At 40.4% G+C, this 20,205-nt stretch overlaps 1 protein-coding gene across 1 annotated transcript; it reads right to left on the bottom strand.

Annotated features, from left to right (window-relative positions):
* Positions 1-1,499: 1,499 nt before the first annotated feature.
* On the bottom strand, positions 1,500-16,603 carry LOC124141098 (uncharacterized protein C56G2.4-like). Its single transcript, XM_046508998.2, has 10 exons — positions 16,497-16,603; positions 10,919-11,179; positions 10,401-10,415; positions 9,081-9,316; positions 7,364-7,547; positions 6,237-6,344; positions 4,916-5,051; positions 3,910-4,025; positions 3,080-3,335; positions 1,500-2,097 (listed from the first exon to the last, which is right to left on the bottom strand). The coding sequence occupies exons 1-10, from the start codon at positions 16,597-16,599 to the stop codon at positions 1,830-1,832; spliced, it is 1,683 nt and encodes a 560-aa protein (XP_046364954.2). The 5' UTR covers positions 16,600-16,603; the 3' UTR covers positions 1,500-1,829.
* Between the last annotated feature and the right edge of the window lie 3,602 nt (positions 16,604-20,205).

Genomic DNA, 20,205 nt, shown 5'->3' with positions numbered 1-20,205 from the left:
ATGACATCTCGGCTTTCGTCGCCTTGAATTCTCGGCTCGGACACGATGTTTAATGCAAAAATATATGCATGAAAAATCTTTGTCACAGCTCGTAACCTAGCACGATACATTCACGAAGTTCCATATTTTTAATATATATCGTGATTTCCTGCTCAAAACGTTCAGAATAACACGATTTAACAAAATTATTTCGCAAACTTCTGTAATTTATCGAACACGAGCTTGGTATCAAAGCTGTAATTTGATTGGCTGCCTTAGGTCACGTGCTCAAAATTGACCAATCACGAAACTTGTAGCAGATTTCAGCAAGAAAGCGTCATTAGAAACCAATTTTAATCCAATGAAATCGCTTGTTATAACTACGGAAAAAAACCAGTCGATGTTACGAGCGTGTAGATGAAGGAATAAGCTTTCCAGCGATGTGTCATAGGCCATTCTTCGACGAACGTGTTATTCATACGAAACCTCGAAAACGGGGGTATTTCTTCATTTTACTGAGCGGACAGTCGCTGTTATCGGGAAATGGGTGATGACAGAGACTATTTATAATTCTTTTTAAAATGATTTTCCAATAACGTAAACAATGAAAATAAAATAGAAATAGGTACGTGGATATTGTGAAATCATATATTTGCCGAAAATCGTCAAGTTTTCGCTTCCTTGGTCCTTAATCTGGATGTTAACAACGTGTTAGCGTACATTTTTTATTTACAACGAATTTAATTAAGTTGTAAATGCATTATTTTAAATAATGTGAAAAACATAACTTTCATATTTATAAACCATAGGATCAGACCTTTCAAATGGTGTATAACATGTAGTAGCAAATATATTTTACAAGCAGGTATTTTCTTTGATAAATGTTGGCTTCATCTATCATACAAGAGCCTCTGGGAACTCGGTGTCCCAGCAGTAAACACTTCTGGTTGACTGGTGTTGAAAGAGTTAACAAGGGCTGGTCAGGTCGGAGTCAGTTTAACAGGGATAGAAACTAACTGTTTTAGTTCACTAGTCCTTTTAATGAAAGCATATAGCAAAACCCTAAAAAAATGGCAAATTTCTACTAGTCCTCATGATACCCTAACTATTAAGCAGTTTGGCAAGCTATAGGACTAGTGCCTATTTCTTACGCTGGAACTATACAGTGTTTATGTTAAACTGTGGCGTCGTATGTCAGTAGACAAGCACAATAAAACCGGACTGCTACAAGTAAAAAAAACACACACACACACACATTTTTAAATATTCGCAATATAACCGGTCTTCATAGAGGGACTAGCGATAGTTCACCTTGAACATAGAGTGAACGAGTGAATAAGGTTTTACGCCGCCATATATATATGTTACCTTGGGCTTTGCTATTATATATGAAATGAATATGATAGATGGTAAATACTGTTCAAGTAGTGTTAAGACTTTGTCATTAAATCGGGTGGAAATGGGAAATAGTATGACGTTTTATACTAATGGGGGGAAAAAAGTAACTGCTTGAAATGAAGGTCAGTAAAAATAAATTTATTCTGAAATTAAATGATGCCTCTTTCATGAAGACGTCGACTTTAAGATCAATTTGCACGGGCATGTCCATACCGCATTATCGAGAGCAACATGACAATTTACGACCCAAGAAGTCGAGTAGGATAATCAAATGATAATAAGATAGATAATGTACATTTAGCTGAAGTGGTCACTAAAAGTATGGTTGTGGAAGTAGTGTTTTACACCGAAAATCAAAGAATACAACACAATCCCATTGATTAACATATTCAAGTATTCGGTACCATACACTATTATTAGATGACATGGTTGGTTGTTGTCAAATTCACCGGCTAGTTTATCCAGGAGGTCAAGTAGGTTGCCAATATTGTCAGAACTGATATAATGATGCCGATTGGGTTTGTCTGCTTCATTCCGGAACTGAATGGACATTGCGGACGTTCGCTGGCCTGACCCCAACAGGCTTGTTGCTTAGTTTGAATTTTTTTGACGGCGTACGCCATGTACTGGCGGTAGGTGTCGGGGATCGTCCTGAAGTATCTCAAACCGACGAGGGAGAGGTTGTTGTAGCGGATGAAGTCGCCAGCCCTGAACTTGCATCTGCAACAAATCCAAGTTGATAAGTAACTGTAAATAGGTACTATCTAAGTGAATTTTAGTCGGTATACACAGTGAAATTACTGCATTTTAGACCAAGAAGACGTTTTCGGGAAAAGTAAATCATTTTGGAGGAAAACCTGAGACACAATTAAATTCCTGTATTATCTTGACAAATTATTTTCAAAAGCCAGTGTAACTGTCTCATTGTGTGAATAAAGTTACTAAGCTGCCGGCCAAAAGAAAGTATACACAAGAAAACGGGATTTGACCACAAAATTATTAACGTTATCAGAACGTTAACTTTACTTGGCAGAACACACCGAAACACTGCAAAACCATTTCTTGTTTGTTTCATATTAAGCCGCCTTCAAAAGTGGGTGCATACTTTATTTTGCCTGGCTGTTAATAGCACACCCGAATTTTTAAATCCATAGGACAAGGGACATAACTCTGTAAAGCATAGATTTACGAAGAAACTTAATTGTCGTCCTTGGACATCCGGAATATCCACACTGAAGTTGGGGGGGGGGGGGGGGGGGGGGGGGTAGCATTATTACAGCCCTAATATGTCGAGCGCCAGAGTTACCATGCATCTTTTACCTCTTTTGATATGACGTGGCCAGTGATGGAACCAACGACCTTTGGCTATTCTGGGCAAACGCTTTATCCAAGATCATGTAGTTTTTTGTTTATTGATTGTTATTTAACGCCATACTCAGCAATATTCCAGCTATATGACGGCGGTTTGTAAATATTCGAGTCTGGACCAAACAATCTAGTGATTGATATGAGCATGGATCCACGCAATTAGGATACGTAGCATGCATCAAACCAAGTCAGCGACCCTGATCACCCGATCCCGTTAGTCGCCTCTTACGACAAGCATAGTCGCCTTTTGTGGCAAGCATGGGTTGCTGAAGACCTATTCTATCCCGGATCTTCACGGGTCAAGAACATGTAGTGTAATGGGAAGTTCATGTACCTCGTAGCTGGACGGCAATCTGTTGATCCGAAGGATCCAGCTGTTGTGGTGCTGATAGATGTCGTCTGCTCGAACAAGGCAAACAGGTAGAGCTGATTCAACACTGGTGCCATGGGCAGTAGCCATTCATACACCACGTCACCGGAAGTGATGTCAGTACCCCGGATGTTGACCACCATCCAGTGGACGTAGGCGTCCTGTTCAGTTTTCCCCAGCTCCGGGGTGGGGTCGTACATCAACAGCGTGTACTGCTTGTCTGAAAACAGAAGCAGATCTAAGAACGTGTGTATACTGAGGTAAGTAAGACACGCACCGCCTTGGTATTGGTGTATAACCGTTATTATAATTCAGCGATATATTCATAATTGTCATATTTTGTGCATTAAGGCCATAATACTTTAATAATCAGATTTTCAGCTCCGCCCGCACCACATATTGTCTACAGACTGAGAAATTCAACTGTCTTTCCTTCTTTTCTCCAATTAAACTAGGTCAAATCGAACATCCATGCTTCCTGTGAATCAAATCCGTCGAAAGTAATCAGAAAGTAAAACATACATTTATAAACTGCCGGGGAAAAATAAAGACACGCTTGATGGTGGCTAAAAATTTTAATGAAAAAGAACAAAAAATGGTTCATTAGTGATGTACATGTATTTGATACGGGTATCATAATTGTGTTTTGGACCTTAAGTTTGCAGTGTATAAGTTTTGGCCCGGCAGTTTCTATCACCTGAATGTATATGAGATTTCCTATGTGACATTTTTCTGTGTGCAAAACCTGAGAATTAGTTTACTTTTTCTGGAAGAAATTATTATTTTTCACTCACCTCTCAGTGTGACGACACTGATTTCCTCGGGAACCAGACTGACTTCGGGGGACATCCGAGTCTCCACGGCGCCTAATAGATCCCTGCTTCGATAATCAACAGTGACGTTCACAGGGCTGGAAAAAAGAATTTCGTCTTCTTCAACCTACATGCTATTTGGACCAGCATTTGTTACCTTATTAACACGGCAAGTGGCATTGTTTACACGCACTTAAGATCATTCATCAACGGGAAGATCGGTTTGGTTTTGGTTTGGTTTGTTGCTTTACGCCGTACTCAGCAATATTCCAGCTATATACCGGCGGTCTGTAAATAATCGAGTCTGGACCAGACAATCCAGTGATTAATATCATGAGCATCGATCCACGCAATTGGGATCGATGACATGCATCAACCAAGTCCGCGAGCCTGACCACCTGATCCCGTTAGTCGCCTTTTACGACAAGCATAGTCACCTTTTACGGCAAGCATGCGTTGCTGAAGACCTATTCTACCCCGGAATCTTCACAACTGAGATGTAATGCATCTAAAATTCGGTGATTTTGACACTGAATAGAAATAATAGTTCCACTGAGAAAAATTCGTCTTCCACGATACGCTATTCCGCACGATATGTGTGATAGCGGGGGTATGAGAGTACCCACCTCTGAAATGCTTTTCCGCACGAAGTGTACGTTATAGAGGGGAGAAGAGGGTAGCAACCTTCTCTGATAGACTATGTCGCACGATGTGTACGTTATAGCGGGGACATGAGAGAGTGAGTGAGTATGGTTTTACGCCGCTTTTAACAATATTCCAGCCATATCACGGCGGGGGACACCAGAAATGGGCTTCACACATTGTACCCATGTCGTGAATCGAACCCATGTCGTGAGTCTTCGGCGTGAAGAGCGAACGCTTTAACCACTAGGCTACCCGACCGCCCAGGGACATGAACGAACCCATCTTCAGTGATTCACTATGTCGCAAGATGTGTACGTTATAGCGGGGACATGAGATTACCAACCTTCTCTGATACACAATGTCGCACGATGTATACGTTATAGCGGGGGCCGTGAAGGTGACGTCAATGGATACGGTGAGACCAAGACGCACCGGAAGTGACGGGAGCCCACCTCTTTCCTGAATGTAGCTGCTTAACCCTACGTAGTAAACATATTGTCAGAATTCAATCATAATTTTGAGTGAATTTATTGTTTAGAAATGTGTGCCCATGTTTGATATAATAACTCGATTGCATTCTACGTATGATAAAACGCTCATATCAACTATTGGTAAATCATCCATAACTAGACGTATTTCACAGTGATTTTGCCAATTCCCAGCCTATAGATTTGGAAATTGCTATTCGTGTCTTAACACATCATTGGTACGCAGGGTAATCGTGTGCTGCTAGACAGATATGGGCACAGCAGTTGATGGGTACCTGGTAGGACGATTGGATGGGATGGTAAGTGACTGTTAACCTTCTTGTTCCTTAAAGGCGGCCTGGGTTGTACAAGAATGAAATTCCAGTGCATACCGATCCATGTGGGGTAATACATGTATTTATGTAGCCCCCATGGGAATTCATTTTGTGAATGGAATCTGACGCATTTTAAATGGTCTTAATGTTGATATTACTTTATACATCGAATGTGATAAAGCAGAAATACAACGCGGATTTTGATTGACTTGAAACATACTTACTAGGATTGGCCCCACTAATTGAGATACATTTTCTTAGTAAAGTACATCCAGGATTTGAACCCACACTGCCAGAGTGAGGCACCTAATCGCCAGCACACAAAGTCAGCGATCTAACCAACTCAGCCACCGCGGCTTCCATCAAAAATAAAAGTCCGACTACTGGTAGTCTAATCAGGTACTTTGTCTAACCCTTTGACAAGTGTAAATTGGCACGGCTCCCATAGCGAGGGCTATGAACACACGAATGCCAGTTAGAAAGTGTTCGAATGTTACATATGTTATATTTGGGACAACACTTTCGCGAACTTTTTTGCGATTAGATTCATATCAGGTGACTCACTCTGGCAGTGTGGGTTCAAAGCCCAAAGCCCCCCACCCCAAAATATGAACAAATACGAGAATCTGAAAGTTTTTTTTGCATTTGACCACTTTCTTAATGGCATTCGTGTGTTCACTGAGAGATGGTTTGAAAGTCTGATGGGCGAGAGATTTCAGATGTTTCCTTCACTGTATAAATCACTTCATACAGACTCGAAACAATTAACCAGAATAGAATAGTTTGGTTTGGTGTAATTAAATAAATGACCATAAATGACCATAAATTAAACAAGTTAATGACTGATTTCTGTACAACTTACACTTCCCATAGAAGAATGGACATCCGTTGCGAAGTCCACGTGAGCGGAGGCGGAAACTGGCGTACTCGTCCGTTGCGGCCATGACCACGTTGATGCCATACGACTGCACTGCAACCATGAACAAAAAGTATTACCTTTACAAAATCAGGTTTGTGCACAATGGAGAGTAAGTGAGTCTGTGGCTCCAGATGAATGTTTGAGCCAATGAGTATTTTCTCACGTTATTCACTTGGTGTTTTGATAGTTTTCTTTTAGGCATTCAATATAGCTATACCCTTTGGTCCAGTATATTGGGTATTGTTAAACTAATGAGTAGCCCCTTGTAAACATAAGTTTAAAAAACTTAAAAAGCTGTTTCGGGTGACTTCTAATTTGCCCCAAGTGTGTCACACATCACACAAGATCATAAGTTACAATAAAGCCAGTTCTAGATCCTTTTTGCATGACTAATCGTGGAGTTTGTTTGTTTGTTTGTTTGTTTGTTGCTTAACATCGCACTCAGTACTCGTGATGAGCTGCACTCATTCCATCAGTAAATACAGGTGGGTAATGACATACAGGCCCCAAAACCGAAAAGGCTAGGTAATTACGCACAGTGTTATATTATTGTCATTTTTTTTATAATCAATTGGGTTATATCGATATATCGATTTATCGCACGTATTTTACCATATACAGCTTCTCTGGAGCACTGCAGTGAATATTTTTTTACGACGCTTTCACCGATATTCCAGCACTATCACGGCGGGTGACACCAGAAAACAGAAAAGGAATCTAAAGAATGTACGTTATATATATATATATATATATATATATATATATATATATATCTTTTACTCCTGGTTTGAAAAAAACAAACCATCTGATTCGGAAAAAAAGGCAAAATAAAATATCATTGTATCCAAACCAATTACGTTAATAACAGCTTAGAACCTTAAATTATTTCGTTAAAGCCGTTTCTCGCAATAATCGATTTATACGAAGTGTAAAATCACCCATCTTCCTGTACCAACTAAAGACATGTGACTGTGACTCATGTTGACAGTTCAGCATGGTTCGTGATGTTAAAATGATATTTTATAATAGAGAAATAAATAGTAAATAATCTTCCTAAATGTAATTCTTACTTGAGAGCCCCAGTGGCGAAATGAAGTCATCCACGAAGACACTGGATTGGTTGCGGGAGCTCAGTGTCGTGTAAAGGTTGTTGACAGTCGCGACGTCCAGTGACCTCTGTTGCTTGAACACGAGCCAGACGTACGGGTTGGCCCGGTCCACGGGATTGCCAGGCCCAAAGTGGGGAACTATAGTCTGCAACAAAGGATGTACAATTTAATGAAGCCATCGAGCAGTAACTCAAAGCGTAACGCGTGACCTAAATACGTCACAGTGGCATTCTCTGTTTTGGGACGTATTTGCTCCTTCATACACATAAGTTTGTGACGTATTTAGCTATACCTGGACATGAGGGCTAGTTTTAGAACTTATGTGTAGGGATGCAAATGACTCTAAAAATAGCACGATGATTTCATTTTATTTGGGGGATTAAGCAGTGCTCGGTTGATATCTACCTTTTGCACCAATCATGGGATTCAGTGACCTGATCATAGCGACCTTATGGATGCTTGGAGTTGCTTTTGCCAGTATTTCCTTACGCCAGATAATGTCAGCTTTACTCATAATTGATGGCATGAACAAAGATGAACGCTGCAGGGCACGGGGAGACATTTAGCCAGGTCACACATCGTTATCACCCTGTAGTCATTTGTAGGTTCTGAAGACAAAGAAAGACAAGCAAGGAAGACTTGACCTGCCCCGAATTTCCGCCAGATTTCGTCTAAAAGAGATCAGTAGTCTAACCTTACTTTTTTGGAATTTTCCTGATTAAATATTGAATTGGAGACAGCACCGTACTATGACTCTCAGTATCAAGCGACACGGTCTACACACAACCTGACATTGCAAGGTACATAAGTTGAAATTTCAAGATAATGATCTTGAAATTTCAAGATGATAAGTACTTCCGTACTATCGTGTCACTGGATTTACTGTTTCTTCGGTCACTTGATTGTCTGGTTCGTTTTCAGGCCACCGTCGCACGGCAGAACGGGGTCAGGCAATAAATACTTACTTTCCGTGCAAATTGTATCCCGCGCGCGTTAGAATTGGTTCCAAACAGCTTTTGCTTGTTAAAGGCGACTAGAACTGCACCTGGTGCATGGTTCGATGATTGGGTTACTGTATTACATATTATCGCACCCCGGTGTCGTTGGGCGCTGTACATAATGTGACATTGTGTCAACCACTGATTTATCCGGCCCAGATCCCCACGGACAGGGTATTGGTCTGTCAAACCATGCAACATATTCAGGTCAAATCTAGGATTCGAACCATGGATCAGCGGATACTGGCACGACTGAGTCACGCAACACTGCAAGCAAATTCAGATGACTGGACCATCCTCACCTATCTCTTATTGAAAAAGAAGAAGAAATAATTTAAGTGTGTTAAAATTCAAATGCATGTCATGGTTGGGCGAAGTCTCGTGGTGTATTCTGGGATTCTCAGTTAAATATATAAACTGCCAGGCAAAGGAAAGTAGACACCCATGTCTGATGGTGGCTAAATATGAAACAAACAAGAAATGGTTATTCGATGGTGATGTCTTCAAAATGCGTATTAAAGTTGTGTTTTGTACCTTAACTTTGCAGTGTTCTGGCAACTGTTTCAGACTTGTAACGTTTTGAAAACGTTCATAATTTGGTGGTCAAATCCCATTTTCAAGTGTATAATTTACTTCCTTTTGCCCGGCAGCTTATCTTGTACAGAGGAAATGTCACCCACGTCTCCACCCTGCAGCCTGCCGCCGGCGACGTTGACGTACAACCCATGCGTGAAGCAAAACCCAGCGTCATACATTATAACAGTGTAGAGGGCGTTATCCTCCGCAGGCCACGTCACTTCCGGTAGTTCGCGCACGTCGAATGGGGGATACTCGGTGCCGCTGAGGGGGTCGATGGATAAATATTGTGGTCCTGCCAAGGGTACGTCCACTATCCTCCCACATCCGGTGTATGTTCCTGGTGATTATCAAAGACACGTATATAATTATGACGGCATAGTTTGTCGATTTTAAGAAATGTTCAAGACTAATATGAAGAGTCCTCTCCGAGCTGTAACATAACTTGTCTCAGCCAAAGACGTATATACGTGTATGTACGTCCGTGTCTCAGCTCACCATGATTTGCAACATATCTAAAAAACTTGCAATAAAAACTTACCATATATTGTTTATATATTCTTACTTTTTAGTTTAAGATCTTTCCGGTGATGTGATTGGTATATTTGCTGCTCACATAACCCGTTCATTTTTCAACAATCTTTAAAAAGTAAAGTTTACAAAGTATAAACTTCACGTTTTGACGTTTACATGATTTCGACCGAAACTTACTTTTCGTAAGCCCCGGCGTTTACATGACTTGGTTGGTTGGTTGGTTGTTTAACGCCGCACTCAGCAATATTACAGCTATATGACGGCTGTCTGTAAATAATCGAGTCTGGACAAGACAGTCCAGTGATTGATATCCTGAGCATCGATCCACGCAATTGGGATCGATGGCATGCTTCAACCAAGTCAGCGAGCCTGACCACCCGATCCCGTTAGTCGCCTTTTACGACAAGCATAGTCACCTTTTACGGCAAGCATGGGTGGCTGAAGACCTATTCTACCCCGGATCTTCACATGACTTTAATTTGCACGGTCCAAAGCGTTCACACAATATCAAAATTATTTTCTTAAATGTCTCAAATCCACTTTGTGAATATATCAAAAGATGTATTATCAGGTAACACAAAATGAATAGTTGACATCACTTAATCGATATTTTTAAATTTAAAAAATACTTCTGATTTTGTAATATCACAAATTCATGTTTAATGTTATAAAATACACATTTTAAGATCCCACCAAATATATATTCAGATTTCATTTACTGATATCTTTTGTGAAATCAAGAAATAGTTTCTAAAATAAAATAAAATTTGTGATTCAATATACTCGTATGAATTATTGGTATTATTAAATAGCTAATGGGTAACAAAACAGCGACTCATATGTTGATTAAATGAGTATTTATTGGAGTAGGCAAGGAGGGTTAAACTCACGGTCAGTGCCATCAGCTGAAAATATAAGAAATCACATACATGTATGTGTGAAGGGTAGTATATTGTTTATCTAAGACTGTTTTCGTTGCAGAGTCTTGACATAAACTCTAAATAGGTCTGCATTCTCTGTATCCCCCTGTGTTAGCACCTGTCACTAAGTGCCCCCTCCCCCCGTGATATATTGCTGAAAGCGGCGTAAAACCATACTCACTCCCTCACCTGCCACTATATACAATATACAAGAACACAAAATGTCTGACTCTGCCTCAGCAACGGTATAGTTTTAGTTTTCTAACAACATCATATAAGAGTGACCTCCCTTTAGCTTAGGTCAAGTAAAAGTCGGAATCAAACGGAATTGGGTTCCATCGTAAAGTCAACTGTTTTCCTGTTTCACTATATATAGAAACAAATAATTTCTCATACTATGTGATTCGAAACTACAACATTGAGTTTATTTCTAACTGAATTTGTAAAATGTTAAGGAAAAACGCCGCCATAGCGAAGAAGTTACTCACCCGGAAGAGTAATTGGGTAAGTGACGTTGATGACGAAGGTTAGACCGCTGGGGTCGCTGGCGCTGTCCCCCAGCAGTCGAGTGATGAGGGAGGTTCCTGATGGTCTAGTATTTCTGCACAAGACTCCCCCTCTGCCCGGTGGGCAGTCCGTCGCGAACCTCGTCCCAAACCAGTAGGCCGAGGTGTTGGTGTAGAGGGATCTCATCTCCGCCACACACGCCGCGTCTTGCCGGACGCTGCAGGCAGTCTGGGCGTGAACATCTGTAGGGCGTTGGATTCAAACAAGAATAATGATAATATACCTACCCTTATCATTTAGTGAATACTTGGTGCGATAAACTTGTTGACATGGTATTGTATCAACATTGCAAATGTGGTCCAGGCAGGAAGGACGATTCATATACATCGATGCAGAGTCTATTTTGCACTATACCAGCGTTAGAAATTGGCACTAGTCCTGTAGTCCTTACCAAACTGCCCAATAGTAAAGGTATCCTAAGGACTAGTAGAAAATTGACCCATTTTAAGGGTTTTGCTATATGTTATCATTATAAGGACTAGTGGACAAAAACTGTTAGTTTCTAACCCTGTATACACGTGCTCGGACATTACAATAGTGTTCATCTTTGGACAGTAACCCATGCTTGTCATAAAAGGCGACTCAGGGGATCGGATGGTCAGGCTCGCTGACTTGATTGATGCATGTCGTCGTATCCCAATTTACGTAAATAGATGCTCTTGATGTCAATCTTGTTCAGACTTGATTATTTACATATATATACATCCAGCTGGAATATTGCGTTAAACAACAAACACTAAAGCGGTAGTTTCATCACTTCAGGCTTGACAGTCAGGATATAACTGATGGACGTTAAACATTAAACCAAACTCACTTTAGACGCATTGAATTTCTCCAGACCTCGGTAATGGGGTCGATCTCTCTCTCTCTCTCTCTCTCTCTCTCTCTCTCTCTCTCTCTCTCTCTCTCTCTCTCTCTCTCTCTCACACACACACACACACACACACACACACACACACTCTCTCTCTCTCTCTCATCTGTAACTGCAAAATTAGAAGTTCGCGACGTATATACATTTACAGGAGATTTGCTCTAATCCTCTAGACCGCGTAAACAAACATGTGCTGCTCTCATTTTTGCCAGTACAGAAACCTCTCTCAACGTATAACGCACTAGGATCGGAATGTATGAGCAAATATCACTGGGCCACATTCCTATTTACAGTTTGCACTCAAACTTGTGCATAAAAGGTTTAAGAAGCCCTTTACAGATGAGAGTAATGACGGCTCTGTCCATAGAAAAACGAATGTATACGTATCATCCCAATCGCGATGTGAATTATAAGAAAAGGAAACGTATTAATATATTCGACACCGACACTTCTAGAGATCAGTTTACACACGACATTTCAACAACGTATACACGATAACATATCTTCACAGCGTACATGTGATTCGGTTGTATAGTCACGTCTTTTACTGTCGGTTTAAATCCATGTTTGATTGCTCCTAACAGTGTGTTTCGGTCTACTAACGTTTAGGGTCAAATCTGAAGTTTGGGGTAAAATCCAGTGTTCAAGTGTATGCTGTCTTTTGCGTGGCGGTTTATTAAAGCTAATTCCATGTAATGAGTCTGTGGGCGTATGGATGAGAGAAAGGTTCTTCTTGTGTGTCTCAGACGGGCGTATTTATATAAGTCTGGTGACAACGCGGCATTCATGCCCAGGAATATTCTCCCTACAGTTCCCTTTGTTGGAGGATCAGTTATTATGTGATGTTGCCTGTCCCAAGACAGCAAGGTGGTCGCTGTGCAGATATGTGACAGATACGGGCGTCAAATCCTGGATCCTACCGTTGTACCACATTTTAATAACAATCCTATGTCTGCAAGGAAGACAACGCGAGACCACTTTGTTCCCGACAGGTATCTGAGACCTGCATCACTCCGGGTTTCCTCCCACACGCCGTGATATGACTGGAATACTGTTAAAGCGGCGTTAAACCCAACTCACTCACTCACTCTCGACAGGTAACCGGGTTCCTCCAGCTGGACACCTTCACGTCCATCCCTTGGCCCGACAAAAGTCCAGAACACATCTGGGACACCTGGGCCCACTTGCACAAAGCGATCTTAGCGCTAAGATGATCGTAACTCCCATACTTTAACATAGGCTTACAATAGTCTTAGCGCTAAGATCGTTTTGTGCAAGTGGGCCCTGGTACAGAAGCTGGACTAACCAGTAGCCAGTCTATAGAATCACGGACAACCATTGCATCGAGAGTGGCGAAAGCTGACGTCACAATGGAGGCATGAGACGTTGGTATCCGTGCACGCCAGTGACAATCTCGTCACAGGGAGATCATGCTGGGTCATTTGTAGCAACGGTATTTTATACCAGCCATACCTTAAGGTCCAAAACCGGGGTAAAATAGGTCTTAAGCAACCCATGCTTGCCGTAAAAGACGACTATGCTTGTCGTAGGAGGCGACTTATGGGATCGGGTGGTCAGGCTCGCTGACTTGGTTGATGCATGTCATCGATCCGAATTGCGTGGATCGATGCTCATGATATTATGCACTGGATTGTCTGGTCCAGACTCGATTATTTACAGACCGCCGTCATATAGCTGGAATATTGCTGAGTGCGGCGTTAAACAACAAACCAAAAAAAAAAAAACACAATTATGAAACCCGTATCATATACATCAACATTAAAACAATTCTTGGTTGTTTTTCAGCCACAATCAAAGATGGGTGTATTTTTTCTTTTCCCCGGCACAATCGTCTTGAGACTGGATTTCAAGACTTACGGGGATTCAATGTGTCAGTATGATATGTTATCCTCTAATGGATAGTGTTATCGGTGCAATAACCCAAATTAATAATTTTGGTACCGATAAATATGCAAATGAGGAATCTTGCAGGAACTTTTAGTAAGCTCTATGCATCGTTGCGAAGCCCACTTGCTCAGAAATCTTTGCATGGCGTTCCCAGTTTAGATAGGTTTCCCGATTTTCCCGATGTGTGAGTGCTTGTGTTTAGAAACATTGCTGCAAATATATTTGGCACAATATAATAAATTGGGCGGTTCACTCAGACATTATATAACTACGCTATTTCTGAAGTCACTTTAATGAATCAAAATGGTCTTGACAATGTCTAAAAAGTATCCCAAAAAATTATTATTTTGAAAATGACATTATATGATATAACTACGCTATTTCTGAAGTCACTTTAATGAATCAAAATGGTCTTAAACAATGTCTTAAAAGTATCCACAAAAATAATTATTTTGAAAATGACATTATATGATAAAGACATCCTCGTATTTTCCCGTATGTTAATTATCATATATTACGAATGAAAATGCTATCATAATACAGTTTGTATTCCTAATATATATTACTCATGCGGTAACTAACACGCTCGGCCGAAACCTTCTCTGGTCCCACAATGGGTTGTTTCCGAATTTAGAAGCACTTCGTGTCACGAAGATTAGATGAAAGGCTGATCCTGCGTGAGGCAGTTGTTGACAGGTGGGTGCACGGATCTGTATATAGCCCTGCTTTGTCATCACGACACAACCCTTTATTACAACCTATTCAACCACCACGTGACATTCTTCGCTGCATGCTTATTCATGTATTGATGAGAAATGATGATTTCAGTTCGTATTTCGTCTTTTCATCATTACATGTTATTGGCATGTTTTAACATACGTCAACACTGTATTAACCTCAAACAAGTATTTACACAGTATAACCTCTATCTAGGGGAACCATTGCAACAAACGATGCAGAACATCGGCAAGGATTCTGACCCCCCCCCCCCCCCCCCCCCCCCCCCCCCCCGCGTCAACACGTCTGCACCCTTTGTGACCAGCACCGAAACGTCGCTCTTAATTGTAATAAAGAAATTGTTCATCCATAAATTATTATCCTTACTTAGTACTCCAACTTCCTATGCCTGTCAAAGAAATTACATCCAACCCAATCATCCAATTTAAGAAACAGACAGACAGACATATTTATTTGTATAAAGCCATTTGACCCATTGTACAAAATACATTTACATTATATTTATCTAAGAGTTACCTGATTGATTTTGTGTGTGTGTGTGTGTGTGTGTGTGTGTGTGTGTGTTGAGAACACGTACATTAGAAATTTTGCAAAATGTATCATTGTATCGTTGTTGCATAGTTGACAGAGATTTTCCAAACAAAAATAATTGTGATTAACTGTCTTTTGGATATACATTTCCCGCCGACTTGCATAAAGAGGACAGTTGTATATAACATGTTCATCCTCAATTACATGACAGTGTTTACATAAGACGGCGTCATCCTTAATATTAGCATCATTCCTACGAATAAGTTGAATACCAAGAGTATTCTGTCCACATCTAAATTTGGTTATTAGCCTTCTATATTCACAATGCTGAATATTTCATAAATATTTTTCACAAACGATATAAAATTTATGCAGTTTATAGAATGAGAGGGTCTTGCTGCCCAGAAATGCATGTCAACTCTGAAACGAACAATCTTTAACTCTTTCGCTGAACACATGTACAAATAATTCTGCATTGCCAATGCTTTGTGCAGCCCATACATCCCCAAAACCATAATGACTTAGCAAAAGTCTGATATGCGATGCCCAGTTAGGACGTTTTCTGTCAGCAATGGATAATAACATTTTATAACACTGGTATGGGTATCTGTTTGGACTCATTTGCAAAATCTTAAACCAATATTTAATGGATTTTACATAATAAATAGTATGAAGTTGAAACCTACCACATTCACTAGGCTACTGCGTTTGCAGTTCTGTAGCCCGTGTGAAGTAAGAATTTACAAAATTGGTGGTGAACCAATTCAATCGAATTCCATTTTTGGTATCCCCAAATCTCAGCACCATACATTAATATCGGAACAATTTTTGTTATCAAATATAAAGAATGCTTCAGTAACCGAAATGTCATAACGTCTTATTAACGCTTTAACTGACCAAAGTGCTTTGCTTGCATGCTCACATAAATTTTACAGACCTTAGTCAAAATTACTTTGGGAGTGAAAACAAGTTCCAAATATTTATAGGCATTAACCGTATTCATACGTTCACCGTTATAATACCATTTCTCATTTTTTGTCAAGGGTCCTCCCATTTTAAACTCAATAATTTTACTCTTCTCAGTATTAATATCCATACCCCATTTATCAGGTAATTCATCAAGGCGTTTTTGTAATTTTAATACACTGTCTGCAACAAGTACTACATCGTCGGCAAACAACAGGGCAATTATATTTAACATTTCCTCCGAGATAAAAACACCATCCTGGAAGTTTCTTTCCAAACATATAACTAATTCGTTGATAAACAAAGAAAACAGCTCTGGACTGAGAGTACAACCTTGTCTTACCCCACATGAAATATCAAAATACTCAGTAAAAAAGTTTCTTGCCACAATCGTATGTTACAGGTGCTTTAACATGATTATACATACTCTGGAATTAAGAAACAGCTGTCAATACAATTAAACACATCACACTGATAACACTTACAGGGTGTGGCCGTCAACAGCAGAGCCAGCAGGGCGGGTACTTGCCCCATCGCGGTTGTGTCTTGATGTGAGTCTACTGCACATTGGGGTAAATATAACCACATATACCCACTGAACTGATTGAAGCAGGTCAGCCTACGTTGACAACTATTGCGCCATCCACACCAATGCATACCTTATTTCCCCTAATTGACGCCAACACACACCGGCCTCTAATCCTCTATTTAACGCCCGGTGTTGAATACTGTGATATGATGATTATTAATGACCGTTTCCTGCAAATGTACGCAAAAGACTTTAGTATTTGGGATTTGGTAAGATAGTGAGTTGCCACTGTACAGCAATACACAGAATATACAAGGGGGCCCTAAATACACGCCAGGTCATCGGTTTGCGCGAAATTAATAGACGCCCGAATTCAGGAAATGCCCCAAGCGTTAAGACTGTCGTTTCACAGTGATATATGTTCAATATATTGTCATGCATAGTGCGTGTGATTGATTGCGAGTGACGTCATTAATATGTCTTTTGGAAATGGTGGTCCCCTTGAGACACTATGGTTATTCTTTTCGATACACACACATCCATTTATTCGTGTTCCGATGTTTGTTTTGTTTGTTTATTTGTTGTTTACGCCGCACTCAGCAATACGACGGCGGTATGTAAATAATCGAGTCTGGACAAGACAATCCAGTGATTGATATCACGAGCATCGATCCACGCAATTGGGATACAATGACATGCGTGAACCAAGTCAGCGAGCCTGACCATCCGATCCCGTTAGTCGCCTCTGACGACAAGCAGAATCTCCTTTAAAGGCAAGCATTGGTTGCTGAAGACCTTATATATTCTAACCCGGATATTCACAGGGACGTGTTCCGATGTACACACAGGGGCCTAAGTGTGTTCTAAAAGCAAAACCTCAGTCAGGTATATATTGCATCTGTTTGTCATTTCTTTTGACTGAAAATTAAAACGCTAAATCCCAAAGGTCATAGATGGTGTTTTATTAAGACTTCACAGTTATCTATATCAATCTCATTAAAACCAGATCTTAGTTCTCCCTATCGCTAAACGTATATCTGAGGACATCCCATTAAGGGTCACGCCAGAACGACCTTTCGGGAATTTGAAAGACCAATAAAATGAGTAACAAGAAATGGACATTAGCCAATCAGAAAGCAGTTTTCTCGAACTTTAGGGCACTAGTTTTAAAATGACCACTTCCCATCCAGACGTTGCTTTGAAAACTATTTTAACAACATTTCAGATTAAACGTTTGAAAACTGAACTAAAAACATTCTAGGAATGTCTTACAGACGGTCGGGATTGTATGGCAATACCCCCACGGGTCCGTTTCAAATGTAGCGAGAGAGAAAGACCATAATGTTGACAGAATCAGACGTAATGAAATAAAAAGTCGAGGTCGTGACAAAGAATGGGTACAACCAGGCTATCAATCATACAGACGGAGGAAGGGGGCGAAGTAACACTTGAGCTGCTGATGGTCTGGACTGGCTGGTCAGTGTTCGTCCATCCTTGTCCCTGGCTTGCGTGAATATCCTGTCAGCTTTTAAAGGCAGATGACCGACCCATTCTAATGAGCTGGATATTTCTAATTGGGTAAACAACTCTGTTAGATGGACATAGCTCGGGGGTGTTCGGGGCTGCTCGGGGGTGCCCGGGGATGTACAAGTCATGATAAGTTGTAGGATGTGTAACTTGTTTTAAGATTCCTAGAAGATGACCGACCGCCATTCTATTTATCTGGACATTCCTCGGTGTGAAGAAGTCTACTTAACGGACACAGTTCGGGGTTTACATGTCATGATAGGTTGTTTCAGGTGTAACTGTTTTTTAAGATTTGTAACTGACCATGTTTCTATGGCCCTCCAACTATGTCCGACGACTAAACAATGTAGTTGGCCATAGTTTGGAGACTCCCATGACAAAAAGTGTTGCATTCGCCCTTTCCTCAACAAAAAAATGTCATCACAAATTTTCTATTCTACTACTCAATTGACATGGTTAATCATTAAACTACTTCCATCACATGTCAAGATAAGTATCACAACATTACTACATAGATTATGGTCAAGGAGAATCCATCGATTCAACAATTACTCAATACTAATAGAAAAGTCGTGATACAGATGAGTTGTGATACTGTACATCAATCTTCAGCAACGTGTATAGTGTTATAGGGTATCATGTTGATATCGCACAAAAGTATTTAGATCCATGCATATTCATACATCACCACCTTCGTACGGTTGACGAATATTCATACGTACCGTATTAATAACAGGCCGTGTGCATCAATCTGCAGTGAATTAAATATGGCAACATGTCCACATGCTTATATAGTTACCGAAAGGCCCTTAGTTCTGACATATGGAGTTTATCTTAGCGATTGGTCCACCATTCTAACATGGCTACTGACCTGTTCTTCGTAATTCTTCGATATCAATCACTGGATTGTCTTGTCCAGACTCGATTATTTACAGACCGCCGTCATATAGCTGGAATACTGCTGAGTGCGGCGTAAAACAACAAACTCACATCTCTTATCAAGTGGTCAGCTGTTAAATATTCTGCCACCGGCAATATAGCATAACTTCTGATTTGGCAGTAACTTTGGTGAGGGATGAGTGCACATTTCGACCTCAATAGTGCATAAGTAGTAGGTTTGGCATTTACAGATGGCAAGGGTAAGTTATTACCTTGATAAACTTCAGATTTTCCATTGATACTTAACAAGGATATCGGTTAATTATCAAAATGTTATCAGCACCAAATACCCCGGTGTCATTGTTTTATAGAAGTTCCATTAATCACCCTCCAGTTTGGCGGCTAATTTATATTTTGTAGGCTGGGAGTAATCGTGATCGGAGATCAACGTTCTGGTTCCCCCATTGCCCCTGGCTTAGCTCCCTGGTGGACTTACTGCTTTACCTTCGATGTTAGCCGATTCTGTGTTGCTTGCATATCCTGCCAGATGACCGATCGACATTCTAGTTAGATGGGCATTTCATAGCCTAACAACTGTGTTAGACATTGTACATCTTGTGATAAGTCTTTCGACATATAATTGTTTTTAAAGATTTCAAACTGACCACGTTCCTATGGCCTTCCAACTATGTCCGACTAAACAATGTAGTTGACCATCTTTCTGAGACTTCCATGACAAATGTGTAACTTTCAAATAACATCGTGTTTTCTACTCGTGATTATTACTTCGGGAACAGTGTATCAAGTCAGAGAACGCTGTATAATACGCGTCATGCACGTGCAGTTACATTTTGGGCGCCTTGTTTTTTAGGAAATGTTTGTGCGTATACCAGTACACTCTTGTGTATGTTGTTCGGTACTGGAGTCATTCATCTCATTCTGAAACCACGGAGTCCAGAAAGAGTATATTTTTCTTTGTGTAAAGTTATACTTACATAATACTGGCCGGGCATGACCCATGTGATGTAGTTATGAAATGGTTAACAGATGCTATCATAGCTGTGTTTTGGACCTTAAGTTTGCATTGTTTCAGCGACTGTTTTCACTCTTGTAACCTTTAATATTTTTGGGTCAAATCCAACTTTTAAGTGTATACTTTCTTTGCCCGGGAGTTTACTTGTTTCAAAGGTGACACAAGCTGGATGGGGTTTGTGAAAATCAAGTACATATTAGCAGCCACTTTGGTCTGCTATTCCCGT

This window comes from Haliotis rufescens, unplaced genomic scaffold (genome assembly GCF_023055435.1).
Source record: "Haliotis rufescens isolate VD_foot unplaced genomic scaffold, xgHalRufe1.0.p SCAF_6, whole genome shotgun sequence".
In the NCBI taxonomy this organism is placed as follows: Eukaryota; Metazoa; Mollusca; class Gastropoda; order Lepetellida; family Haliotidae; genus Haliotis; species Haliotis rufescens.
Note: the sequence above shows the minus strand (reverse complement) of the source record. Positions and strands in the feature narration are given on the sequence as shown.

What these genes read in the sequence shown, in the direction of transcription:
- LOC124141098 (XM_046508998.2), bottom strand. Translation starts at nt 16,599, where the DNA reads ATGTGGTTATATTTACCCCAATGTGCAGTAGACTCACATCAAGACACA. An exon ending in TTCGCCACTGGGGCTCTCAA is followed by an intron (nt 6,345 to 7,363) that starts GTAAGAATTACA and finishes TCATGGTTGCAG; the next exon opens with TGCAGTCGTATGGCATCAAC. An exon ending in TCCATTCTTCTATGGGAAGT is followed by an intron (nt 5,052 to 6,236) that starts GTAAGTTGTACA and finishes TTTACTACGTAG; the next exon opens with GGTTAAGCAGCTACATTCAG.